Below are 23,552 nucleotides of genomic sequence, written 5' to 3'. Positions count from 1 at the left end.
AAACACTTAGTTCATGGGTTCAAATTAAAAAAAGAAATTCTTAATTTGATTCCCAGATGCAGACATATATAACGCTATAAATAAGAATCCAGGCTATCAGATTGTACAAATAAAAAAAAAAAAATCACACTTACATCAATGTAATTGGCATTAATGTAATCAGTAGTTTTCTTTTGCCCAGGAAGAATTTTCAGTATAACTCTACTATGATCATCTGCAAACAATAAACAAAAGCAATTACAAATTACTCAAAAATAGCTAAATTCTTCAGAAAACATTTCATTTAATACTTTGCTAATAAAGAGAATTTTTCTTATTTTCTATAAAAGTATATGAAATATGAAGATACACTGATTAACAAACACCAAAAAGTTAAATTTTACGTAAGTCATATAAAAATAAATGTGATCAAATAGATTTGCAAATGTATTTAGTAAAGTAAAATAAAATTCTTATAATATGTTTACTCTTAGTTAAAAAAAAAGTTATTCATAGCAAAACCTGTTTTGAATACTACATTAACAGGCACTCCCAGAAGAAAAAATTAAATTTGTATTTCTTAATTTCATTTCATATTATATTATATATAATCGTTTGTTAAAAATCGGTAATCTCCGAAACAACGATTACTTTGAAATTTTGACATAAAGATGCATTCGAATAAAGGCGGGCTTTTATATACTTATTGCATAGATATCACACCTGTAAAAGGTAAAAACAAGTTTTTTTAAAAAAATATTTTGATAATGTAATCCAACAGATGGCGCCATTTAAAACAGCTTCATCTGTTGGAGGCAAAAGTAACACACGCTATACTAATGATTTATGATTCCATTTCAATTTTTCCGATTGCATTGTTAAATTGAATTTTCATAAATTTCGATTTATTTTCATTTAGATTTAATTATTTCGCATGTTCTTTCGTTGGAATTAAGCTGTGTAATTCATCATAGAGTTCATTTCGTGCATTCAGCAGAATAAGGGGGGGAAAAATGCTACATGCACATATACAAATCTTACTCTATAACAAAATCACTTCAAAAGAAATAGACGATGCAATATGCGCTGAAATGCCTGATGCCGACGTCGATGAGGATTTGCACGAAGTTGAGGCGAAAAATATGATACATGTAGCTTGTTGTACACTAAATCCAATTTCACCACGCATGATAATCGAGAAATGCTCTGAGCATCTCTCGAGCATTAATATCCAGCATAGTTAAAGTAAACCATGGATATCCTTTACACAAAAGATCAGTAGAAAATGACGGTAAAATAAGCAAACCACAGAAATGCGAAATGGTTGAATCGAAATACATAATTGGTGGGTTGTTTCATATTCGTCTTTACTACGACGCAAACGAGAAAAGCGAATCGGTGGAACAGTCTAACATACTCATATAAACTATAATAGGCAGACTGTATACCGTGCATCCTAATCAAGATGAATGCTTCTCTCTTCGCATGCTGTTAATAAATCTGCGCAGCCCAACATCCTTTTAGTAAATGAGAATTGTCAGCGGTGTTACGATGCCAGCTTCCGCAGTGCATGCCTAGCTCTGAATTTATTGTAAAACAACCGACACTGGGGTACATGCATTAACGACATGTGTAACACGTCACATCCAAATCAAATTCGTGTATTGTTTGCAATCATATTGACCGCCTGCTCTCCCTCACCTCCTACATAGTTATGGGGGTTATAAATAACATATGACTAAAGTTATTTTCCATCGAATACACAAGGGAAATTTTAGTATGAAAATCATTTCACATCAGAAATATACAACGAAGCGACGGTAATATTGAAGATTTGTGTTGGGGAACCGTGGACAAAGTTCTCAATCAAATGGGAATCCCATTACCGAATTGATATGCTAATGCTTCGTTCAATGTAAAAATGCGTCGTGAACAAAATTACAACACGGATGATCTTCTGTCGTATGTGCAATAAAATATTCCTAAGCAAACGTTTAAATAAAAAATACATATACGATAAAATAGTACAGATTGTCAATAAGGCACTGGATAAATTTTCTTCTTAGATGCGCTCAGAGGAACTGGTAAAAGATTCCTAGTTAGACTGATTCTGGAAGCAATTGCATACTAAAATGATACTGTCTTATTTCTTGCGTCCAGGATATCTACGACATTGCTACCAGAATATCTGAAGGACTGCCAATTGCAAGAACTACTTATTTCGTTTTGAAATTGCAAACATGTACAATTTATTCATGGAGGCTGTCACATACTAGTCCATAGACACTATTATGGAAACAGATGAAGCGGTTAATTATCCAAGAGAATTTTTGAATTCACTCGATCTATCAGGGATGCCATTCACTGAAAATCATGCCATCAAAAGTGGCGTGCCAATTATATAGCGAAATATCAACTAAACAAAGCTTTGCAATAGCTTTTTTTACTTCGTAGTAAAAAGTTAATGACCAACGCTGGAGAAGCAACAATCTAGGCAGGATCTTTCAATGGTGAAGATAACCTCATGCTTCGCATTCCTGAAATTCTAACAAATATGCCATTTTAATTTAAGAGATTGAAATTTTCAACTAGAATGGCGTTTGCAATCACCATAAAAAAAACTCTGGTCTAATCTTTAGAAATGTGCGGCTAAGATCTAGCCATGGGGTCTTCTCACACGGACAATTTTATATGCTGAGTGTTCTAGAGTCGGCAAACCAGACAATCTCCGTATGTGCACAGACAATGGAACAACAAAAATATTGTACACCCACAAACATTGTAAAATTAATATGTTTGAAACATGCTCTTTCTCTTTTCTTTCTTTTCCTTTTAACCAGACTTAGTCACAGCAACACGTGGTCGAGTACAACTAGTATATATTATATATAGCAATGGAATTCATAATGTAAGAGGACCTTCTTTAGATATTCAAAAGTACTTAATCATGTGTAAGCATTTAATCTTTCTCTTTTAGTTTTTTTTACTCATTATTCTTAACAATTTTATTTATACTGTCGAGTATTATTTCGAACAAATTCTAATAATTGAATAAAGGTTGGCATTACTTCGTAATTTCTTAAAAATAGACCAATAAGCATTCTTCTTTGCTCTGCTATTGTAATATTTAAAACTACACACATCAGTTTTTTAATATTTTCCCTCTTCCTATTCAAAGCCTTCCTCTTTAGTCAATTAATAAATGATTATAGAATTGCTTGTTTGGAGATTATATTTTCCTGTTATCGTTAGTAAAAAAAGTTAGTATAAAGTACGAGCGCCAAATTATTGAAACTAATAGGAATTAATTGACAGTGCTTCTAGGGACGAAGGAGTTTTTCTGAATTTTGGATAAATAAATATGTTTAATGAATTTCTACTCTTTATCCGTCCATAATTTAAATCTACTTAAGAATAATTTGCAGAAAGTCAGGCACAAAATTAAAAAATAATTAGTAAAGAAAATGGACAACGATAAAATAATTTCAGTTGATACAAAAATTCAACAAACACTTTAAACAAAAATTGTTAAAATAGGTACATACATGCCACTATATTAACATATCTATTCTTATTTTTATTTTCTGCAAGCTGGGAGCATTCGGATGACAAGTCCAGATCAGTTGCTTGTTGTATTGTCTAATAATAAACAGAAAAAATAATTTAAAAAACTAGATATCATAGCACAAAAAGTATAATAAATACGGCTTTCATATACAGTAAAACCTCGTTAAGCCGTCACTCAAGGGACCAAACATTTTTGATGACTTATACGGCGGGGGAATTTTTTAAAAAACAAACAAAAACACAGAAATATTTTCACTAATTATTATAGAATTCAATGACAAAAACAAGATTTTCAGAAATCAATATATATGCAAATAAATTAATGAATGAAAAATAATCACTTTTTATAGATTTCAAACATCTTTTCTTTTAATTACTTAGGAATATTAAAATAATCCAACAGTGTTGATTGATGAAGGTGCTGGTTACTGGAAATAACTTTTTTCCAATATACTTAAGGTTTTAATTCGTCTGTTGTACCTTGCATGGATGTTAAGTACTGTGGAACTTTCTCCCGGGCTTCGATTGTTGGTGGGGTTGGATCCATATTCTCGCCATCGGCATCTTCACTTGAACTTATTTATTTTTCTTCCAAAAATTCAGATGTCAAAGTTTTTACAGTCGCTTGTGAGCAGATTGCGATGTCGTTATCAATGTTGACAGACGTATTAACGTTAATGACGCTGCACATTTTGTCATTTGCGATTTGCAGCAAAGCCTCTAATGGTTCCGAATCGATGATATCTATGCTGAGTATTCCTTCTGATTCTGCGTTTCCTTTGATCCTGGATGTCAGAAATAATTCGAAACAGTTTGTGATAAACCGGAACTCCAACTTCTGTGCATAATTAATCGCATATAAAACTGAAGCTTTTAGTATTTTACTCCTATCCAACGCTTTTATTAGATCTTCCACAAGCAGTTTTCTGTACTTTTGTTTCAAGTCCGAATTTCTATTGGATCTAAAGGCTGAAGAAGTACAATTATATTTGGAGGAAGAAAAACAATCGCGATCGCTTTTAAATTTTCGGTTTGATTGTCGACGTCATAGTTATCTGAAATGATTGTAACATTTCTTTACTGACGCGAAAACTGAGAATCCATTTTATGGATATGTCGTTTCAAAATCATTGTAGTCATCCATGCATTTGAATTTGCTTCATATTCCTAAGGAATGTATTTAACTTTTTAAAACAGCGTTTTACCTATCCAAATGAGTTTCCTCGTTCCCATTCATGTTAGCTCCAAGCAGAAGTGTTAAGCTTTGTTTGCTTGCTTTTTCAGAACTGTACTTTTCACCCCTAAATGACAGAATTTTATTGGACAAAAGACCATAAAATAAGCCAATTTCGTCAAGATTAAAAACATTTGATATATCAAACCTAAATAAAATGTAATTGAGAATATTTTCCTTCCAGTCTTCTATAGCATCACCATCAACAGTTGCTGCTACTCCGCAAATCGTGTTAAAAGAAAGCCAATGTCTGCTTTTGAAACCTTCCAGCCAACCATGGTTGCCGGCCGATATCTTCAATGCTTACCTCCTCAGCAATTTCAATAGCTTTTCACGGTAGAAATAGGCACATTTTGCGCTCTGGCATGTTTTAGCCATAGAACTAAACTCCCCGATTTCATCAAACTTCAATTTCTTCCTTCTCTTTCTTCGTCTTTGCAATCAACTTCTTCAATGACTTGGTTCGATGAAAGAATATCGTTTAGTGTAGTTCTGGGAATATGTTGTTCTTTGGCAAAAGCTGTGTTCGAAACATTTGATTTTTTTAAAAAGTGCAATTAAGTCTTTTTTTAAAAAAGAAAACGAGGTAAGTTTTCATTTCCCTGGCATGTTAAAAACGTAATCGTACCACGATATTGTAAGAGAAAAAATAACCCTTATTGAGGGCTTACTTGCTATGAAATGAAATCACATTCAGAAACGGTGAAGAAAAACGTTTACACTCGACAGTCGCAGCTAGAAATGTGCTTTGAATGGCTAGAAGAAGGAGTATGGTACACGTGCATAGAGAAATTCCAAGAACCCATATCCCCCAAATGGGTATTGTATGGAAAGGAATGTCTAACAACAATAGGGAATTACAGATGTTTTTTGCTGACGTGACAAGCGTGATCGAAAATTCTTCGTAAAGGCTTGGCTTTCTTAAAGTGAAGGGGGGGGGGTGAAAAGACAACAAGAGGCCATGCAAAGTGGAGAAGAAACATGATTTTGACCATTTTCGAGTATGACGAATTATGTAGTGTACAATTAAATTTGGCGACGGGTTAAGGAGGGTTATATTACCCTATTGTGTACGAGACCATGTCGGGACGGAAGGAAAACGACGTTTTAAACAGAGGGACGACTTATTGAGGTTTCACTTTATAAATAAAAAAACGTTACCAGTTTTATTTTCTAGACAAAGAAACTTTATTGATTTTAAATCACAATATTGCCTTGATTTTTTTAATTTATTAGTGTTTACAACAAATGCCATGTTTAATTCCAAGCATCATTCAATTCTCAATCAAATAATCATTTCATTAAAAAGATGCGTCACTTTCACAATATATATTCATGTTGCTATTGAAAAAGGTATGAAACTTCATGCAAACATGCTCATGCACGTTAATTTATGGTAGAATATAAAAATACAGTCTTCTAGTTTAATTTTTGTTTAATGCATCACAAATTTAAAAGTGAAAAAACATTTGTTTTATGTTAGTCATTAGACGGAAAAAAATAAGTAACTTCTTGTAGCGAACTAAAACTTTAGAGCTGGAAAAAAGGCATACTGCTCATTTGATGCAGCAAAGTGATATAATTCTAAGGATATTTCAATGAAATTACTTTATAATAGTTTAACTTTTTCATCAGATATAATTAAAAAAATCCCAATGAATCATAGTAAATTACTCCTAAATCATTCTTATTTTAACTGATTCATGATAAATGCAAAAAAAGGCAAAAGGACAAAACTAACATAATGCGTAATTGAAATTTGAAACTTCGTTTAAGTGTAACAGTTTGTTCAGATTTTTGTTTGAAGCACAAACATTTTCAATTTGGAACTGAAAAAAAAAAAAAAAAAAAAAAACTATCCTATAAATTAAAAATATTGAATTTAATATTTCTTTCATTATATTTTTCTTATTTACTGCTACTATTTAAAAAGTAACTGCACATGCAAGTGGGCTAATATCTTGAGTATCAAAGGGTAATAAAAACTATTAAGTGTATTCAAAGAATATAAGTGATATTTTGAAAATAATTTTAAAGTCATATATTTGAAAATGAAATTTGATATTTTCAAGTTCCTTCTGATGAAAGTATTTGGAAATATTTAAAACCATTATTTAGTAGCAATTTGTATTTAAAAAGTTGTACTGATTTTTGAATCAGACGCAAAACTTATAAGAATCGAATAACACTTTTGAGGGTTAGCAACAAATTTTGAATCTCACAATATCTGCGTAATTACTATTACTACCACTTTAAAATTTGGCATTTTCAATACGGCTGAATGTGTTTCACTTGTCATGCGTCCCTAAGTATTTTTCATTCATTCTACAATAGGAATAATAAAGCATTAGAAATAAAATTTGTCTGTGATGCCGATGTATTGAATCGATGTTATTTTAATACTAATAAAAATAATTAGAAAATTGGAAATTACTTAAAAACACTACCAGTTGATGTTTTAAATGAAATTTAACTTGCAATGAGATGAATTTCAAATAGTTTGCATTCCTTTTTTTTTCCATTACATATAAAGCAAGTACATTTGCATTCTAACATTTAATTCTGAAATTCTTTATAAATCGATGCTATTTTTGAAATTACACACCTTATTAATATAATATAATCTTTTAAAACTACCACCTATTTATTGATCTAGATCTATAAAAACTAAACAGTTTTATAATTTAATGTATTTTATTACTACGGACTTATATGCCTACAAGAAAGTGAACCCACTTGGAAATGTATTAAAAATTTTCCCAATAAAAAGAATTTTAGAAATTTAACGTTCTCACCTCATACTCTTTAGAGAATCCTATATCACCATCTGCATGTAGATTACAAACATGATCAGGCCAAGCTGACACATCAATAGAGCCACCATCACTATCACCTGTAGTATGCAGAATCGCAGAATAAAGGTCAACGAAATGAATATATATTACTTAGAATCTAATTCTAGTTCAACTAAAATGCCTCATTTAGAAAAAAAGTCTGAATTATCAGTAGAATTAAATAGCACTGAATTATTTTAACGAGGAGAATAATTCTTTGCACAACTTCAAAATACTTGTTTAAAAGAATCTAAATAACTTCAACAATATTTGAAGAGATGTATCATTGCAAATTATAGGAAAAGTATCAAATGTAGTATAATTAGAATTTTAAAAGAGGCAACAGAATATGTTTCAAAAATAATTATACAAACCGAAGGTCTTAGAGAGCTCAGACGTTGCACGCTTTCGGGGAGGATCATCCAAATAATAATATGCAGCTTGGAAATATTTCCTGAAAAAAAGACAGAAAAAGTTAACACATAATTGTTAAAAACGCATTTGATACACTTTAGCTAATCAACAAAAAAAGGGAAAAGAGTTTTAAGGAAACCTATTTAAACAGTAATTGAATATAAAAGTATTTTCTTAAAAGGAGTTGTAATATTTGACATTTTAAAGAATATATATATTATATAGTGATGGATTTCAAATCGATTATGGTAGAACTGAAAATAACTCAGATGCAGTAAGACAATATAAAAATAGTACAGTAAAGAGACTATAATATTTTAAAAGTAGCCTTTGCATTTTCAAGGATTTCTTATCATTATATGTAGATATAAGGAGAGCTATTGCTACGCTTGTTCTTCTCGTTAATCTAACATTTTTATTAAAAAAACTTTATATTTATTATTTTATATTAAAAAATAGTGGGAAGTTATTACATTATTAATAAAAATATAACGCATGTTGGAAGATAAATAACGACGTTATTACATATAAAACAACGATAGGAAGAATATATGTACCTTTTATGCATTTTGATAAATGAAAAATTATAACTCTTAAAATCAACTTTATATTATATATATATGTGCATGTGCATGTATGGTGGTAAATGTGATCAATCCGATTATATATAATTACCAGTGAATATTCACAATCACCGGTAATTATACATAAGCAAAGTTTTAATATATTTATAGTAACATATCTAAAATATACATTTATTTGATTTGTAATACACATTTCCTGCATATCCAGTCAAATAATATGCATATCAAATAGAAAGCAATATTCATTGAGTCATAATGTTGGATAGCATGTTTAAAAAAGAAATATTAAGATTTGAAAACCTGCACAATATGTACATGTTTGTACATATTATGTACAGTTAAATTTCTGTTATTCATTTTTAAACATTGATATACTACCGATATTTGTGTAGCAGGAAGTTAAAAACTATTTTATAGGTATATATATGAAATCTCATTTTTAAAATTATAAAAATTTAGTACTGGAATCAAATCTGAAATTAAAAATTAAAATTATCCGCAAAACTTTTGAAAAAAATATTTTTCAAATAAATTTCGAAATGAGAAAGAAAGGCATATAAACAGATGGAAATAATCCAGAAGATTTCTCTCGCCTTAAATCTAAAATGCTTTGATAATAAGTAAAATAATAAATTTCCTGGACAGTAGTAATAATAAATGGGGACATATATCAGGGATTAAATCAAATGACATTATAAATGAACTGAATTTCGCCCAGATGTTGAGAATAATTTAGTAAGGTGCCAAATATGTTCAAATTATATCAGAATGGACTTCAATTATAATCCCTATTTTAATTGTTAGATTATACAATTTAAGCATTTGCACTAATGTTAATATCAGGAATACGGCAATCAAGAGTAAATAAGCATTTATTAATCTGAAAAAACGATTAAAAACTTGTTAAACAGTTAATTTATTCTGCAGAAATCATTGTATTTCTTAGGGATTGTTGGAACTATAAATGAGATTTAGATAAATATTAACATGTATTAAAAAATATTTCAATAAAAAAATATTCCAAGGATCAGAAAGTTTATAACTATATAAATAAATTCGAATGAATTCAAAACAATAAATTCTCAAAATAAATTTACAAAGAAATAAGAATTCTTAAATTGTAAATTTTCTCATGACTTTTTCAAAGAGTTTGGGAATATGATATATTACCTCCACAAAACGAAAGCAAGTATGGCAACAAGAAGTACTAATGAGACGGATATAATTCCTGCAATTATTCCCACACCAATAGTAACTTCTTCTAGAGCACTGCTAGTTAAACCTGAAAATATGTAAACAAACACAAAAATAAGCATTCAATTAATTATAAATATCAGAGGTAAACGCTAAAGGAAAATGTAAAACACTATAATAAAGACTATAACTATATAAAGGCAAAAAAGAGCACTTTCATCTATTCATTTATACAAGGTTTTTGAGAAATTAATATGGTAGCACTTGCAGCGATCAGGGGGGAAAATACATAAATAAATAATAAAATAGAAAATAAAAAAATATATAAATATTCAACAAATAATTAAGATTATACAAAACATTTTCGGCAGTATTTATTAAATAAAAAAAAATGAATACATACTTTGTAGAAATATTTTCTTTAACTCCGAATATGGACCTTTATACAGCTTTGAGTGCTCAACAACACTTCTACTAGCTCCTTGAATTTTAACTTCATACATCATATTTGAAGTTAAATTAGAAATAATCATCTATAAAAAAATATATTTTTTAAATTATTATTCTTAACTTTATAAATTGAACTCTTTTGTATCTAATAAGCTAAATAGTTTTACATGCATATCAATATAAATAGCATTTTAAGAGGAAGTAAAGGACTAAAAGCTAAGAAAAATTAATAATTTTTTTTCTACATACTGCATGACTCTGTCTTTCTTGAGAAGAAGACACAGATATTTCTTCAAAATCCCACGTATTTTCAGACCGATATGCAATAAAATAATAGTCAATGCGATGATAAACGATTTTAGGGCGATCCCATTGAACATAGATGCTGTCCATCGATTGACAAGTCAAATTTGTAATAAATGGAGCACTAGGACCTGTGAAAAAAATCATTGTCGTTTATTTTTATTTCACTTAGCATACAGAAACATGCCATTTTATATTTCAACAAAAAAGTGAATATTCCAATAAAATTGTGCCATTTAATTTGAGTAATGTAGATATTTTGAAGAGAGCGAAAGAGAAGCAGTATATAAGTTTTTATACGATGGGATTTTCAGTTAATGATAGCAAATGCTTTATGGTATCTTAATTTTTGATGATGTATGTTTTGAAGTTAATTCGTCTGATTGAATATGTTAAATGCTTCAATAAATAAAGATACAAAACACATATAAGTTGACGCCGGAAATAGGAAGCATTTTTATTTACGTGCATACAAATTATAACTCACAATGTTGCGCTCACATACTTCCTCAGATTACAAACTAGCCCTAAATTAACTAACCGAACAGAAAAGTGTTGTCATTTATACATAGATAGGTAATTAAAAAAACATGTATATAACAAATTAAATGATAAAAATAAATAAATATTTGCTTTTTATTATAGCCATAGTTAAATTTACCTTAATATAAGAATAATATTGAAAAATTACAAATCTTTAAACGTTTATTTTCATTTTGATTATAAACAAGATTTTCATTTTGGATACTTTAGACAAATGAAATATCTTTTCAATCGACCCCCAAATTAAGAATTGTTTAAAATCGATATTTAACTACAACATTTACCAAAAGATCTAAATATGAAAGATCTTCTTTATAATGAAGCGAATTGTAATGTATGTGCAGTACTGTAATTTTATAATGTAATTCAATGCTGCAGTAATATTAGGTAAACTCACTAGACAGCAAAATATCGCGAAATGCGGCAGAAAAGAGATAAACTCTCAACCTCCGTACACTGCAGGATATGCAGATGAAGGATTAAAACTTTTAAATGAAACAATATGTTTTTTTTTCAACAAACAGAAAAATGTTTTAAATCGTTACTTACTTTGAACATCTGTAATGATCTCTAAACTGTTGCTTGCTAATCCTTCATTCTTCCCTGTATAGGCTTTTACCCACACCTTATATTGAGTATAAGGTTCTGTAAAATGAAATGAAACAATTTTTGGAATATGTTTAAAATTTGTCGCATTTTAGACATCAGAATATTTAAAGATGTATTAACAAAACTCCAGTTTATTGATACTACATAATTAATGGCTTATATTTCGTATATTTTTTACTTACTCAATGAGCCAAGTACATATTCCATAACTTGTTGAGGGTTTTGTACTTTTTTCCTCTCTGTGTGATTTGGGCCAACATCCAAGTGATAAATATTATAACCTTGAATTATACCGTTGGCATGTTCTGGTTCAAGCCATCTTAGTTTGACTGAGTTATTCGTAATACGAGTGGCTGTCAAGTTTTTCGGTCGACTTGGAGCTAGAAAAAGAAGTGGTTATAAATGTAAATATCAAGGAATTAATTCTCCAAATTGCATTTGTTTTTATACTACATGAAAAAATAAGAAATTAATCAATGCTTAAAATATTTCTTTGCGCTTTGTGGCATAGTGGAATCATTTTTCACTCATACTAAAAGCATTAATATAGCAAAAAAATTTATAAATTTATCGTTGTCATTAATATTGTGCCAATATTTAAATGTCAGTAAGATTCGTTAAATATATTCATCAAAGAAACTAATAATATATACTTTTGTTTTTAAGAATAAGGTATCGTGGAATAAATATACGGAGCATATAATATCGTAAGATATTTTTCACACATTCTAAAAACTCTTGTCGAGATGGATACCTATGTAATTATGTTCCCTATTTCCCCCCATTCCTTAACATTCCTCTTCCAGTGAGAACTGGAAATGATAGCTTGTGTATATGATATTAAAAATTCTTTTTGGTCTGGTTCATTCGTCTTTCCTATATCGATGTACACATGTGTGCAATAAATGTGTAGTCTAAGAGAACCATGACCAGGACTTTATTGAAAAACAACTTTAAGTAGCAAATAAATTTATGACTTTATTTTCCTCATTAAATATCATTGTATGATAGTTTAAATATTAATATGATTCGCAAAATATTCATCAAACAAACTAACAATATAACCTTTTGTTCTGAAAAATAAAAATGCGCTGTTCTTGAATGATGATGCATGAATAGATGAACATCCAATTTTTGTTCGAACCAAATTCAAAGTAATAATGCAAATAATAATTTAAAATATTCGATTATTCATGTCCAGTTCAATACTATGCAAAAAAAATTCATGTATAAACAAGATTAAATAGATTACAAACATAATAAAATCACATTTTCATTGCAAAAATTTATCTTTGTTTTATTGTTTTTATGATTTGTAATTACCAAAGTTTTAAAAAAGAAAATTTCTTAATATTAATCGTTAGAATTACATAAAAAGAAATATTTTATAAATAAAAATTAAATTGACATTTCAGAATTTATTTACATTAGAACATGTTAATAGATATACTTGGGAACATATAAGTGAGTTACAAAAACAATAGAAAAGTATAAAAATAAAATATACCTCCTTCATCTGTCATAACTGCGACTGTAGTAGCTGGTCCTATTCCGGCAGGATTAAACACTTGAAGTGAAATTAAATATTGTGAAAAGGCATTCAGTCCACGGATGGTGAATTCCTAATAACACACATGGAAAGTTTTAGAAAAAAATTATTGAAGAAGATTAAAAAATATTTGATTTTTAAGAAACAAGGAATATTTAAAGATGATATACCATGAAAATTCCATCACATTAACATATATAATCAAAAGTTTGTTGAAAGTTATTAAGACAATATTTAATACAAAACAATCAATAAATAATCAAAAATAACCAGTAACTAAAGAGTAAATAGCGGGTGACAGCTTAATAAAAGCAAAAATACCCAGGAAGAAAAAGAATTTTTCACAAATGCACATAATTAATATTATATAGCCTTTTGTTCTTAGTCCTAAAACTCTTCTCAAATAAATGTACAAAGCATATTAATTATTTATACTACTCTTCTTTTGTAATTTTGTTTATGCACTGGCTAAAGGGTAGCTAAGATATTGCATACTATATTTTTTTATTTTGGTTATCTTTTGCAGAATGACCTAAAATACAATAAACGATCTTTTGAATAAAACATTAAAATTTTAATAACTAGTTTCATGTTAAGAAGTATTAAAAACATTTATTCCGGATGAAAAACATGATTACTGTGTCCTACCGAAATACGTAACCCACAATAAATTTTAGTTTCCCTAATCTGTTTCTTATACTCTTTATTTATCTTTCTAGTTAATAAAGGTTATCGAAATGGCTTGCATTTTACTTCAGTTTCATCCTACTCAAGCTGTCTGGAGTGACTTGAAAGAAGGGAAACGTAGCGTTTCATAAATGTTAACTCGTGATTGTAATAGTTTATGGATATGGGGAATCTACGGCGACCAACAAAAAATCTTGCAAACGACTGGAAAAAGCTAAAGATGGGGACGTAAATGCACAGTAATATTGTAATTTATTTCTTCCTTTATACAATAGTGTGATTAGGTTTGATAAAGTCAGATTTAAAAATTACAAATGACGTCTCTCCTTTTATTACTAACTAAATAAATTAGTCTCATATGTACATCCCAGGTAAAAAGGTAATAGATATAAATACACATATGGTTTCCGTAATTATAAATTTAGATAAGTGAAATATCTGTAATGATACTTCTAAAAGCGTGTGACATTAAAAATAATCGAAAACGTCGCTGATAATATCTCATGTTTTAAACGCGAAAGGTGGAAAAAATTTTCAAAGGGAAATTCTGTTCAATTATTCCAAATTCATATGTAAATTTTAATTTTCGTTTACTGCACTTCATTGTGCCAGATTGGATAAAAATATTGATATTCAGCGTAAAAGGTAAACGTATTCATTGCGCATTCACCAATCAATAACAAAAAATCAATGTTAAAAAATGTGGATAATCAATCAAAATTTCGTAATAAGAAAATTTAATATCCGAAAAATGATTAAAAATGCATAAAAACTATCCAAACTTTCTACACCAGAATTCTTGTAATATCAATATTGAAAACAGTTACTGTTAAGAACTCGGATATAAGGTTTTTCAGAGGTGAATTTTTTTTTTCTTTTCCTATGTAGCAGGTATTTTTTAAATAACGGTCACTGTTAAATAAAAATGTCCAATGTCATATATGAAAAATTATTTCATTGATGCAAAATCTTTGCATAGGTTAACTACATCTACTCTCAAAATGTTGCATGTTGTCACGAAATGCTATATGTCGCTAATGGTTCCAGATGTTACATCAAAATTTCATATGTTTTACCGAGTGTGACTTCTGATATAACATCAACGATATACATTTTCATTTCCTTGATTTTGGAGAATGTCATAACACACATTGAAAGTTTCCTTTTATGTTTTAAACTCTCATATCCGTTTTCAGCAAACTGCTAGTAAATGTTTAAAAAAAGCAATAATCGTCACCATTGATTATATTTTTCTCCATTATTTACATAAAGTTACTATAATTCCCCTAAATCATTTGATTTTGAGATTTGTGCATGTTTCGATAGCAACATAACAATCGACAATCAGAATCGATGAAATTAACATTTCCGATTAAAGCCTAGCATACTGCTTTAGAACACCTGATGGCTCGAAGTTAATCAGGCTTAAAGTAATCGAACCAGTCAGTGACAGCTTTACATCTATTCTGCATCCAATATTGCAGTATTTTTCTTTTTTCCTCTTTTTTTTTTTTTTTTTTTTTTTTTTTTTCGTTTTGTCCCCATTGTTTCTTTTGTAAGGTTTCTTCGCTGGCGTATTTAGAAATAGGAATCGATTTCATGGAAAAATCGATTACTTTTCTTGCTTTAACGTTGCCTGGAGATTATTTGCTTTAATACAAAGAATAGATCATTCATATGTTTAAAAATAAAGAAATGATCAATAATCGTATGAAATAAAAAATAAAAAAAAAGATTATCTTTAGACACAGAACTAGTGAGCGGATACTTAAGAAATTGAATGGTGAACTTCTAGATAAAAATTTTAATGTAATACGTTGAAATTATCTTAAAGAACTTTTACGTGTAAAGAAAACTCAAAATCTTAAGTTTATTAACAGATGAATAATGATTGAAAAAAGAATTTAAAGTTCGATTTTTAAGAAATGCTAATACAAATCCAGCTGTTTGCTTTCTTGCATACAAAGATAAAATAATGTAATAGTAAAAAAAAAAAAAAAAAAAAAAATCGACCTCCATATTTTGATGAATCTCTATGCTTTAGACTGCTCCCAGGCAGAAAAACATTGTATAAACAACATTTTCTTGACTTATCAGTCAACTAAGCAGTGACCTACGCAAGTTTCTGGCAGAAATAATTATAAGCTGCATCGTATAAAACGACAATTATTTTCATGGAATTACTACTATTTCTGAAATAAATGGCAAATAAAAGTCTGAATAATAATTTCGAAGCAACTTATAAAGATTAGACTCTTAGTTTGAGAGATAGAGGTATTCAAGCGAGTAAGATAAATTTGACTCTCCTTTAAAAAATCCTAACAAATGAAAATAAAACTATATAATAAATTCAATAGGATATTTATAAAAAGTATTAAAAATTGTAAAATATTAAAAACTGAATAATAAAATATACCCACCGTTGCTAACGGATCTCTTAATGTAATTTCTCTCTCTCCACGAACTCTCTCTCTCAAACGGTAAGTGATACGATAGCCAAGAAATTCACCATGAAGGGTATGTTTAGGCGGTGGTGCCCACTGGATGAGAATCGAACTACTACTGGTGTTGTGGGCATAAGTTATATTGGGTTTTCCATCGGGAACTGAAACAAAAATAATAATTTGAGAAATTCAGTATTTTTAAAAGTTCTTGGCTGTAAATTGATCAAAAGTTTATTCAGAATTTGAAAACTTTTTTCCGAGATTGAAATTGCAGGCATTAGCAATTAATAACTTTTGAAAACGATAAAGGTTAATGAAAAAATGTAAATTGGCAAGAAGAAACTAATTCTGACACTCGAGAACATTATAAATACCTCCTCTGTTAATAAGGAGTTAAAAGTAGGCAAGTAAGAACATCATTGTAAATTTCGGATGCTAAACAATAAAAAAAATCAAATAAGAAAAATCGCAAAAGATCTAGCGTCATCATATTACAATTATCATTAACACATTCATGGACGGTATGGTTATAACCGTCATTTGCACATATGTGACTTAAATGCACCAGAAATAGAAATGACGGGTATATAATACTTTGTAATTTTTTTAATAAGTTGTCACACCCACTAAGATATTGCTCTAGAAATATTTCGAACGAAAAGTCACTTTAATCTAGAAGATAAAATTATGACATTACTAGTTCTACCTTCATTTTAAAATTACCCATGAATGTGTTAAGAAGAAATTCACTCAACTTATGTGCTAAAATATTTTTCTCAGGCAGGACGTTACTTATTTTATACAGGCATATTTATTAAGTAAAATCTTAAATAATGCACATCATCTCAACCTCTTATCCAACAAACGTATCTAATAGGTACTACATCTCCACTGAATGTATGAGAAACAGCATCTAAATGTTGAATAACGTCTTAAAAGAAAAACTGTGGCAATTCTAATTTCTTTTACTTTTCCCTGGGCACTTTCTCCCCTTTCTCCCCTTTCTCCCTTCCCCTCGGGAAAAAGAAAATTAACTCTCGTCGCTAAAAATGAAAATCAAGCTAATGAGCTTTTAAACATTTAACGCTTAATGAGTCAAAGAAAGACTTCGGTAACTTATTATGAGAGCTAAGAAATAACGTAGAGGTAGTCGATTTCACAATCACAAGAATTAGAACATTTAATTTATTTTTGCGTATCAAAAATCCTTTATATCTCTTTATATATATTACACTTGTACTAAACATATTTAGCGAATATGGTATGGCCTAATGCGCAAGTACACAAATTTTCTGATGCACACAAAGCTAAAGTTCAGGTTATCAGATAATCAAAAGGAATCTAACTGGTCTTGACGCAGAAATTTCATTAGAAATACAAAGCATTGTCTTTTCTATAAAATATTCTTTTAGAATAATTTAAGGTAGAAAGAATATAAACGGAAAGAAGGATTATATGAATCACAAAAAAGCCAATGTAGTGGCTTATTTATTTATTTATTTTTTTTTCATATTTTCGTCAATTTTAATGGAATAAATAATATTTTTAGTTATCAATGGATTTACATGTTGCTTTGTTTTTCCCTAGGCAACATGCACGATTAATAATTACTATACATCAATTAATAGTTATTAATGTATTAAAATATTAAATTTCTCAATTTTATTTCTGGATTTAATCGTATCGTCTTTTGAGCGCATAAGCTCAGCAATAAAAAAACATACGAATATTAAGCAGCTAGGAAATGTCCTGATTTTCAAATTTCAGGTAGTTAATTTACAAACAGATGATTTAGTAGCAATTTTTACGCATTTCGATTGATTGTGGTGCTTGTTTATATTCGATAACAATGAAAAATAAATCTTCAATATCTAACAAAGATAACATTAGGATGCAAAAACCTAAAAGAACCGTTATTTATCACACAGAAACATTTATTTACAAAACATATATTATGTAAATAACAATAGATTATTTATTTTCGCTAAAAATGATTGAAACAGAAGACTGTATGAATCAGATGTATATTTGATGGTTCGGCTGAGCTCTCTCTACATTAAGACAATATTATATATGTAAATTAAATTTAAAATCTGTACACAGTTTTTTAAAAAATGATGTTTTTTGTAAGTCTTAATGCCTAAATTAATGATTATACCAGTTTTTCTTATATTTAGCATGTTTTTATATCGATTCATTTGATTACTTTTACAAAAGAATTGATAAAGAAAGAGAAAAGAATCGGCTTCGGTGTGACATTTTTACGTATAAAAATCGAAAGATAAATTGAGTTCGACTTAAGAGAAAGAATCAGAAATGACAATATTGTAGTTCAACTATTTATTAAACCGACCAGTTATTTTATTAGAAATTTCAACTGTTTATAAATGCGTAGAAATCATTGCAGGTATTTTGAAAAATCATTTTTAATGTATATAATGCTTCACGTGAATCTTCATGCAAGTGAAAAACTTAACTGAGTTCAAAGTAGCTACTGTATAGAGGAAATCTTTATTCTCATTTCAAAGATTACGATGAAAATTCCTCATTTTTCTATAAATTTAAAGTTTAAAAATTAATCTCCTCGAAACTAACTGCTTTATGGCTGTAAATTCGGTTTCTATCAAATTTGTAAAAAAAGGTTTCGAAGTTTTTAACCTAAGTCTCACATAAAATGTCTTGTATAGTTTATATCAACGATTTACAAAAAAAATATTCATTTGAAAGCCTTACCTTCGCGAAGGGTGACCATGTAATACGATTCTTTGCTAGGACGAGAAGCTCCAATTGCATTTACAGCAACCACTCTGAAAGAGTAGACTGTATAAGGTTGCAGACCTATTACTTGCCAGCTGGTCCCATTACCCGTTGTCATAATGCCATTTGACTCTTCCCACTCTCCCGATTCACCAACTCTGTAAAAAAATAATTACAATAAACAAAACGAACTTTTTGTTTATCAAAATGAATACACATAAATATCATATAAATTATGCTTATTATGGCTATTGGCGCGTACATAAAATAAACATTGTTGAAGCTGCTACAGGCATTAGTATTTAGTTTAATTTAAATTAATGGATATAACTAAAATAAGAACTTAGCAAGTTATTGGAATAACTTTTTTGAAACTACAGAATCTGGACAAGTAATACTTCATTCATATCAGATCACTATAGACCCCAAATTATAAGCAGGAATCCATTCTAAATTGCGAATTGACAAATAAAAATGAACTAATTAAAAATTATATATACATAATTTAGGACTTCGTTTCCTTCGGTGGTTATATATTAATGAAAGAGATAATAGCCACCTTTTTAAGTCAACTCCTTGGTCATTACAAAGCGGGAAAAAAACCTATTGTTTTGAATATCAGCGGGATATATTCTCTCCAACGAACAATATTATTTACATTTATGGTTTTTATGTTTTTATTGATATAATTTTAATTTGTGATACTTGGATAAATACTCATTATAATATCCCTCAAAAAAGAAAAAGTGCCTCTATTATGACATATTTTGGAGCGAAGTTTTCGAAGCAAGAGCCAACGCTCACGTCTATTGCATAAGAGTAATTCATCGATCATTCATATTTCCTACAGCTTTCATTTTATTACCAACCACCTTTGCGAACTTACAATGAATATAAACTAATACTGATATTTCCTAATACCATTTATTTGAATAGATAAGTTCCTCATTCTGACGAACAACTTCATATCTCTCAATTTCGAACTAAAATGACACGAAACGAAGAGTATCAACGAACTAATGACCATATCAACTTTCCGCCTTCCTTGACGTCAAATACTTTCTATTAATACTTAATGCAATTTAGGAAGATAATTAATGCAGTTCTAACCATTTTAGATATGTATTAAAGAGATAAACAATTTCTGCGCAATAATGAAATTGCCATAATTGAATTTATTTGGTTGGATGAATTACCCGCTTGAAACTACTCAGAGCTTTCAGGGAAGAAACTCGTAACTTTGAACCTTAGTCAGCTGCTGGATTATGACATGTAAGCTGACACTCCTAAGTCCCATGGCACACTAATGAGAGGATATTTGGCTCTATTACAGAGCTACCGAATTATTTTCATTGAGCGAACTCATTTTTCTTTTTTTTTTTCAAAAAGTTATTTCGCGACACGGAAAAGTTAGAATGATCAAGAAAACGAAGCTTTGAAAGGAAAATTAAAAGTTATTTAGAAAATGCTAATGAGTGCTACGAGTGCAATATCTCTTACATGGGGATAGGAATTTCGGGCGAAAGAATGCCAATAATATTTTTGACAATTGTGTTCCTCCCATAATTTTTCCCATTTTTAAAAACCTTCATTTGACTTGACTTGTTTCACACTTGTAAAAATGGAATTTTTAAGAATTTTTTCAATTACTTCCAAATATACTAGAATTTTAAAACTCTGCCCAGTTTTGAGCATTTCAATGAAAATACATTATTTGAATAATTTCAGAACTTAATTATTAATTAATCAATTTTTGATTCCATACTAGTGGTGCCACCAAGTAGTTAATTTTAGAAAAAAAGATGATTTCAACTCTCCATAAAATTTAGTATAATGAGTTAAATTAAAGACTAAAAAGTAAGAAATAATTAAATAAAAAAAATTTCTTTTAGTACAATAATAAAAGTGCATTTTAAAAAATTGGTTTGTAATTATTATTTAGGTATCGAAATGAAAGAAATGCTGTTTTAAAGAAAAAAGAATTTATTAAAGAGTTTATGCGTAATTAAAATCATATTATATATAATCGTAGTCCCAGAAACAATCCTTCTATGTATCTCAACCAGATTTGAAAGGAATATGCCAGATATTAATGTTACAAAACGTTGGAGAATTCAGGAAATGAAATACCAAACTAATTACGCAACATTTCGTTCGATTAATTTCACTAATAGTCATTAACACTGAAACCGCCCTTTTATCGTCTTTCAGATTTTTTTGATGGGATTTATAAAATCTATTAATGTGTTTTGGCTATGAATGGTACGATCCTTGTCTGAAATGCAATGGTGGTAACACATGTCAATAAGTTATTGGCTGCATCAATTTTGAATTCTTTTTTGTATGGGAAATATGTGTGTACCAAAATCCATCCCTATGGTGGCATTTTATATAAATATACTTATTAGATATATACGTGTGAATCGTACATATATGTAAAATATAAGTTGGTTGTAAGTACGGAGATCCTTTAAAAAAGCTTCAAATGTTTAAATTCAATAATATTTTATTTGAAGTCTCCAATTCTTCAAATCGATTAACGCGTATTTTGTCTTCTGAAGGTATTTCCCTCTAGGCCAAGCCATGACCATTGTTTAAATCTTGCACACTAAGTAACGAGCAGTGTTTAAAGCAGAGAAAGAGAATTAAAAATCCATTGCGAACTTAAATGCTCTCGAAAAGGGATGAGAACCACCCACATTTTGCTAACTCAGCAGTTTATTGAGGTTCAGGGAAAATGAAGATTCGCGCAGCTCGTTAAGTTAAAGTACTTTGATCTTTGAATTTAAGAAGTGCTTTAACTTAGAATTACAGTAGCGGTGCTTTATCTTCGAATTGAAGTGGAAATGCTTTTTCTCTGAATTAAAGTAAAGTATTTTATCTTTAAGTAGAAAGGAAAAGAATTAATTTTAAAGGCACGGTTAAACTGAATTCATCACAACGTTATATCATTATATATAAATCATTATATATCATTATATAATGATTTATATATAATGTTATGTATATAAAAAAAATATATCGTTATATATAAAAAAAATGTGAAATCTGCTATTGCAATTTTTTTAATAAGTATTATATGAGGTAATTGTTAAAAATATGTTCAGGGAGTATGAATTCATAAAATTGAAACTGTTTGCACGTAATGTTATAATTAGTTTATCTTAAGGGAAAAAAAAGTGAAATATAAAAAGTTTGCCATATAAATGTTATTTATTCAAATAAGCGAATTAACTAAAAATAACAACAAATAATACTTCTTAAATATCCGTGAAATTGACGGATTATAGTAGGTATGTATCCAATGGCGGCTGTTAAAGTGTTAAGTTGTAGGATATATCATTCTATTATTCAAGATGTCATTTTTTTCTTCTGTGAAATGTGGTGCAGTATACGTTCTTTGAAGTGCACGTAATGAAAAACATAAAAAGAGAATAATATTTTATAATTTTCATTGCTGATTTCCCTATGGATTTACAGTAAAATCTCTTTAGTATATTGTTCAAGAGTGCATTCCAAAACGACGTACGAGAACGACATACTATTGATTTTGGATCAGAATGCAATGCTTTTTTTAGTAAAGTAATATCAGTGTAAAGGTCTGTATTGATATTACCTTTTTACTTATATTTTATACCATTATCATGTTTAGAATATCAGACAATATCAATAACAATCAAATCAAGTTATTATTAACTTATATTAAAATCAGTAACTTCCATTTTTAAGCAGAATGCAATAATACACGATGACAACCTTTTTATTGCAATAACTCTTCTGTAAACATACAATAATTACAGTGATTTTTTCTCTTATTTGTATCATAGGACATATAACAATAAATTACAGTTCTTGCAGCTTTATTGCGATATTTATTATCCCCTCACCTATACGTTGCATGCAACGTCACTTCCTCTCCATTATCTGCTAGCTACCCTAAACAAAATCGAAAAAACTTCGAGTCACCTTACATAAGAATCTGAACTTTGGCGAAGTATATTGTGCAGAAGAAAAAAGGAACGTAAACTTTCGTTTTCTGAGTTCGAAAAGGATGCACCGATGTGTTGAAGCTCAGATTAGGTAGCAATCGGGTATCTTTTTTTCTCTAACTTTATAAGATTAAAAATGAATCAGGGACAAAGCAAAATGACATACTAAAATCTTTCATATGAAAACTGAGTCTCAATATTTCTTTTTAAAATAGGAACATGAGCGGAAAAATTTAAGAATCAATGGCATAGCGACCAGGGGTATAGATGACCAAGGCGACATACAGACAAAACATTAGTGCACTTATGCCTCTTCTTAAACCAAAATATGACGAGGAGGTGAAAAAAATAATAACATACTCGGATGCTAGTCTTAGAGGGCGCCATGCAAACAAAACATTAGGAAGCTTTGTCC

General features: G+C 29.2%; 1 protein-coding gene across 2 annotated transcripts in view; it reads right to left on the bottom strand.

The window, feature by feature from the left end:
* The window catches only part of LOC129958411 (tyrosine-protein phosphatase 99A-like), a 150,542-nt gene that overhangs the window by 24,760 nt on the left and 102,230 nt on the right, over nt 1-23,552 (bottom strand). For both annotated transcript variants that reach the window (XM_056070893.1, XM_056070894.1), the window contains exons 4-15: nt 19,125-19,306; nt 16,368-16,552; nt 13,219-13,333; nt 11,894-12,091; nt 11,652-11,747; nt 10,506-10,690; nt 10,210-10,339; nt 9,783-9,894; nt 7,989-8,068; nt 7,576-7,673; nt 3,525-3,618; nt 135-214 (exon numbers count right to left, since the gene is read on the bottom strand). In XM_056070893.1, the coding sequence (XP_055926868.1) occupies nt 135-214; nt 3,525-3,618; nt 7,576-7,673; nt 7,989-8,068; nt 9,783-9,894; nt 10,210-10,339; nt 10,506-10,690; nt 11,652-11,747; nt 11,894-12,091; nt 13,219-13,333; nt 16,368-16,552; nt 19,125-19,306 (1,555 nt within the window). The remainder of the gene's footprint in view (nt 1-134; nt 215-3,524; nt 3,619-7,575; nt 7,674-7,988; nt 8,069-9,782; nt 9,895-10,209; nt 10,340-10,505; nt 10,691-11,651; nt 11,748-11,893; nt 12,092-13,218; nt 13,334-16,367; nt 16,553-19,124; nt 19,307-23,552) is intronic.

The sequence above is a fragment of the Argiope bruennichi genome, chromosome X1 (genome assembly GCF_947563725.1).
Source record: "Argiope bruennichi chromosome X1, qqArgBrue1.1, whole genome shotgun sequence".
Taxonomy (NCBI): Eukaryota; Metazoa; Arthropoda; class Arachnida; order Araneae; family Araneidae; genus Argiope; species Argiope bruennichi.
This window is presented reverse-complemented; position numbering and strand designations above follow the sequence as displayed.